Genomic DNA, 5759 nt, shown 5'->3' on the forward strand with positions numbered 1-5759 from the left:
ACTCCTACCGATTCATTGTCCGATCCTATTTTCATAACCTTGATGTTTACTACCATAATATAATCTTATTATTAAAAAATATTATATTTTTATTATTATATTATTATTATTTGTCTTTATATAACATAGATGTATTAATATATTAATTCATTTTAATAAAATAAAAAATCATTGCAATTCAACTTTCTTTATCAAAAATTTAAAAAATAATTTAAAAAAAAAAACATTGTAAGATACCAAAACAAGGCAAGAAAACTTAATATTTTGAAGAGACATCACCCACTCAAACTCTACAATAGAGGTGCCAATAAATAACCAAACCCAACAATTCCAACCCAAAAAATTTGGATTGACCAGTTCAATAAATAGATAAAATTCAAGTTTAACATTCCAACTAGTTTAATTGATTCATTGAATTCATGTTGATCAACAAATCCAATTTTAATTAGATTAATTATTTTTTTTCTTAAATTATTTTACTTATTGGTATACTTTACTTTTTTTTTTAACAATTAAACTAAAATCTATAGTTAGCAAATTACAAATTTCATTTTAATCAAAACAAAATTTCAAAACAATTTCAAGACATCCAGGTTACCAACAGATCGAATTCAGGTCCACCTTTTGACCAATTATTTGATTTGGGCCAGCTGAAATTAAGTCGAATCAATTTTGAGTCAGACCCAAATCAAACCCACTAACCCGCTTTGACATCCCTACTTTGCAGGAGAGTTCTTTTCATTCAACAGAAATGTATTGATCAAATACCTAATATTTTGTTCTTTGATCAGACAAGACCAGTGTAATTATCAAGCTTTTATCCAGCAGTTAAATTTATCCTTCAATATATAAATGAATTTAAAAGGCAAAATTGTTATCACATAATTATTCCTCAATATGCAAATGATATAAGTATTTATGCATTAATAAATGTAGCAAGCTTGTTTTTATATGTCATATGATATGAACAAAAATATTCACATAAACATCAGAACTTAGAACAAAAAATTGATAGATAGATCAAATTTATGCCCTCATTTCCATGATCAAATCAAAGAACTACAATGTATTGTTACTCAGAAATAGAACAGAAATCAAAATTGAAATGAATCTTTTGTTGAAAAGAACATACAGAACAATATGTTAATGAAAAATGGTAGCATCAGAGAGTGGCATATGAAGAGAAAGTATGTTAATATCATGACCAAATCTAGATTTCTTACCAGTGATGGAGTTCATCTTTGAACTTTTGGAAGAGTTTTGAGAGGAAAGAAGCCAAGCTAAGGAGCTCAGCTGGCAATGGCGCTTGCTTCTGCTCCACTCACCCCTTCCTTCATGCACTGCTCTCAGTATAAGCTTCGACCGAGGCTTGATCGGCATCTTCACTGAGTTAAAACTCAGTGTTTCTTTCTGATTCAAAGATTTGCAAAAGTTTCCATGCAAAGATGGCTGAGACACCAGCTTTATTGCTTTTTTCCACACAGAAAACGATTCTTGTAATTTGCATGGCAACTGGGCATGCAGAAGAATAATGACATGTAAGTTATATATAGATAGAAAGAATAAAGGTCTAGCAATGGACAATTGATGTATATAAGGATATGTTGATATATTTTATATCAGGATGAGGTTATTTTTTTTGAAATGTGCCTTTAATTTCATATTTCAGATGTTATTTCTAGATATAATTAAATAATTAGACAAATCTAATGAAACTATTAAACATTTGCAATAGTTTTTTTGGTAATGATTATATTTGTAAATGTCTAATAATTTAACTCTATTGTCTGTAATTTAGATATACTAGTCTAATAATTTTTAAAAAAACAGAAAGCATTGATATGCTAATTGCTCTGCAGTAATCTCCAGGAATAAGCACAATGATCTATCATTGCTGGAATGGAGGGGATGGTTCTCGAATTACTCACCGATGAAGGCCAGCCAAAGGAGCCAAATGACATTGTCAAGGACGAGAAAGAAGACCTCCCTGACTTATTTTGCTCATCTATTTGCTGATCACTTACCGAACCGAAACTCGTTGGTGCCCCTTCGTCTTCTTCATCCTCACCATCGTCATCCTGATCTTCATCCTGCCCAGCCTCAGGAAATTCCCCTTTGTCATCAGCTTCAGGAGCTTTTCTCTCTTCCTCTTGCTGCTTCATCTTCAAAACCATTTCCAAATCTTCCATTTCCTCTTCCAGGCAAATCTCAGCCTCAATATATCCAAGTTCCTTTTCAATAAGCTTCTGTTTCATATCGCTGGTTCTCTTCTTCTCCTCAACCCACTTATCCAACCTCTCAAAAATAGGCTTCAGAGCATTCTCAGCTGATGTAATTAGCTTTGCCAAGCCAGTTTGCTTCTTTTCACCAGATGGAGATCGCCCATAAAACTCATCATATCCAAGTGGTAAGAAAACTACTTTGTTAAGGTCAATATCCTCTCCCTTTTCTAGATATGGCTGCCAGAATAACCGCAAGCCATGCTCCTCATCTTCTACATAATTGATAAGCCTACCAGTTGGGGTGTGGAGAATGAGAGGATCTTCTTTATATATGAGTTTTGAAGGGTCTTCAGGATCCGGCTCAGGCTCATCATTGATAAGAATGAATTCAGGATTGTCAGGATCTGGACAGTGGCAGTAGTTTTAGTTATTACCATCAACTTAAACATGAAGCTTGAAAAAAAAAACTATCATAGATTTAACCAAAAATATTCATTGTTTTTTTAACCAAAAATAAATATGCAAAGATTAAAAAATAATCCTTCCCTGGAGGTTTTCAATCAATGAATAGTGCAGTCTGGTTGCATCAGTAAATAAATATGCAAAGAAAGCAATGGACCAATTGTAACCAACTAATACACATACTAGTAACTGTAAATTGAATGATTATTCTATAGCCTTGCTTCGTATTGTCATGGAATTATTGTGCTATGAAGTAGGTACAAGTCATCACTGCTCAGAGAGATTAGCATCTTGCTCTACAAGTGTACTTCCTATGATCATGAAGGTATGGAAGAGATGCATTTGTGATATAGCGCTTCTCTTTGCATATTTTCCACTTAAATCAAAATTATAAAATGCAATATATTTTAAAAAAATCAAAGCAATAAAATATCATCCCCAAATGAAGCTAAGTTCAATGAGGCTTTCCATGTTACATGAAGGTCTCACGCATGCAATATAAGTGCTTATTGATCAAAATTACATGTTGCAAGAAAGTATGATCAAAATCACAGCACAATCCTAAATAATATAGGTGGTTCAGTGAACTGATAGAACACAGGTGCAGAAATTTAAATTTTAGCAACTACAAATCAGATTTATAGAAGAAAATTTTGATGGCAACTCCTTCAAAATCTGTGAAATTGCTGAAAAAATAAAGAAAGAAGACAATATATAATGTATTTTCAATTCGATAGGAAAATCCTCTCTCCAAATCTCTAGTCGAAGACTAGAGCCAAGCAAACCTAGGAGAAACACAAACTCTGCATAACATCACATAATCTAACCATAGAGAGTAAATAACTATTTAAAGCAAAAGCACAAATACAATTCCCTAAACCGCCATTGATTTTGAATTTTCCCTCCCAATGCTTCTTTAATTAAAATCCAAAACTCCATCTTAACCCCGCTGGGCCCCACAGGGTCGTATCGTGTCGTCGTGTTTGTGTCTGTGCATCATAGCTAAAGCCCAAACAAACCTAGGAGAAACACAAATTCCGCATAACATCACATAACCTAACCCTAGAGAGAAAAAAACTACTTAAAGCAAAAGCACAAATACAATTCCCTAAACAGACCTTGATTTTGAATTTTCGCTTCCAAAGTTTTCTTTAATTAAATCCAAAACTCCCACTTAACCCCGCTTGGCCCCACAGGGACGTCCGCACCTTGGGCGGCAGATCTATTCCACTTGGACCAGTTCAACCAGCTCATGAGCCGGTCCAAATTGAACCTTCTATCAATCTATATGATGAAAGGAATTAAAATTTTCTAAAACCAGGAACTATGGCTTTAGTCTAGATTACTAACAACCAAGGTTCATTTCAATAGGTTTCTTTTCCATATAACAGAGCCTTTCAAGAATATAATAATAAGGTTCTCCCCTTGTAAGCGCTCAACCAAGAACGGTATTTCTGTGGGGTGTGGATACTGAGTGGGGAGGTATTTGAAGAGATGATAACTGAAAGTAGAAAACTAGACTTAGCCAATTTGATCTTCCTCTTCTTGGTTATTTTTTTCCTGCTCTTCTTCCTCTACTGGTTACTATTTCCTTCAATCTTTTTTCCTTTTCTTAGCAAACAATTCACCTCCACCTTATAGGACTGACTAGACCGAAAAATAGTTAGAACTTATTGTAAAGGGAGAAGAAAATTCAACAGGTGAAAAAGATAGGAGGGGCACAAGTGGAGGGAAGAAAGAGGCTTGGAATGATTCTTGAATTATTTCATCCATGATCAAAAAGGCCAAATACATGCGCCAATAAACAAAAAAGTTATTGAGCATAATAAATACAAAAGTAAATCACAACGAAGTCCTTGAATCTAGCTAACTGAAGTATAATCCTACTTATTCCAAGGATTAATCCATATCTTATTGTGGGTCCCTCTTTTAAAGATAGGTTGGCTTCTACTTGTTTAAAAACCTCATCTTCATTATCAACTCTTTGAACTCATCTTTATGCTCACCTAGTTAATTTGATTTGAAATTCCTTCCCCTTTGAATAGCTTTGACCAACCCATGTAAAGAAGATAAAGTGGTGTTCATATTTAGCTCTCGTCTCTAATTCCTCTGTATAACCTTCTCTGCTTAGCTTGCTTGCTCTCTGTCTTTTACTTGCAGGTCTTCGCAGGAACTGCCTGGCTAATATGTGACTTCATAATAAATTGTTGAACACTTGAAAAATGTTATAATTCCTAGCTTGATTACACTAAACTCCCTCTTCATACCATCCTAGAACCAAGGTCCATGCTGTAACAACTGTTAGAGTTGGTCTAGGCTTTACTTCAGCCCTTTTTTAGTAAACTCTTAAAAATATGATGCAAGATAAGCCCTCAAACACATAATAATCATATCAAGATCATGAATTATCTGATAACAAAGATACAAAGATCGTAATTTTAGAATACCAAGAGCCAGTCAAGACATCCTCTAAAAATTTTGCTGATGTCTTTCAAAAAGTAACAACTCTACACCTCACCTCCGAAGTGATAAATACAAATCAAACTCGAGTAAATGCTCCTTATTATCTAAATTCTCATAGCTAATACTAGAGGCATGAATCGGAGAAACCCTAATTAATATTTTTTATTCTTGCAAGAGACTTTCATTCTCCTTGTCTATTTCTCATGAGAAAATAGAATATATGATCTTACTTCTTTTTTTTCTGATGAGGGTGTTGGAGAATTTTTGTATCCTCGAACGGATTGCATATTTTATAATCGGGCACGGCATAAGAATACGATATATTACCCCGGAGGGTAAAAATATCATCTCCTTATGGACTCAATCATAAAATTTACAATTATTTAACAGAGATTCCCCCACTCGATGTTTGGTCGAGCGGGGTTTATTTATTTCTGGGGTACAGACATCCCATAGGGGCAAGCCCCTATGGTTAATTACATCCCAAGTTTGATTTGGGAACACTTTTGATTAAACTAGTGGTTTTCTTTCTTTTGAAGTCATTTAAATGTTGGCTAAAATTTGATCTTTGTTGTTTTAAAATCCATGAAAGTCTTGATTAAAGGGTTTTGG

The 5759-nt window shown here is 33.9% G+C and overlaps 1 protein-coding gene across 1 annotated transcript in view; it reads right to left on the reverse strand.

Moving 5' to 3' along the window:
- Positions 1-995: 995 nt before the first annotated feature.
- Positions 996-5759, reverse strand: part of LOC110103041 (protein TIC 100) — a 48021-nt gene continuing 43257 nt past the window's right edge. The window contains exons 10-11 of the mRNA XM_020831587.2: positions 1929-2626; positions 996-1512 (exon numbers count right to left, since the gene is read on the reverse strand). Of these exons, the coding sequence (XP_020687246.1) occupies positions 1144-1512; positions 1929-2626 (1067 nt within the window). The 3' untranslated portion in view covers positions 996-1143. The remainder of the gene's footprint in view (positions 1513-1928; positions 2627-5759) is intronic.

Source organism: Dendrobium catenatum, unplaced genomic scaffold (assembly GCF_001605985.2).
Source record: "Dendrobium catenatum unplaced genomic scaffold, ASM160598v2 fragScaff_scaffold_223, whole genome shotgun sequence".
NCBI classification, from domain to species: domain Eukaryota; kingdom Viridiplantae; phylum Streptophyta; class Magnoliopsida; order Asparagales; family Orchidaceae; genus Dendrobium; species Dendrobium catenatum.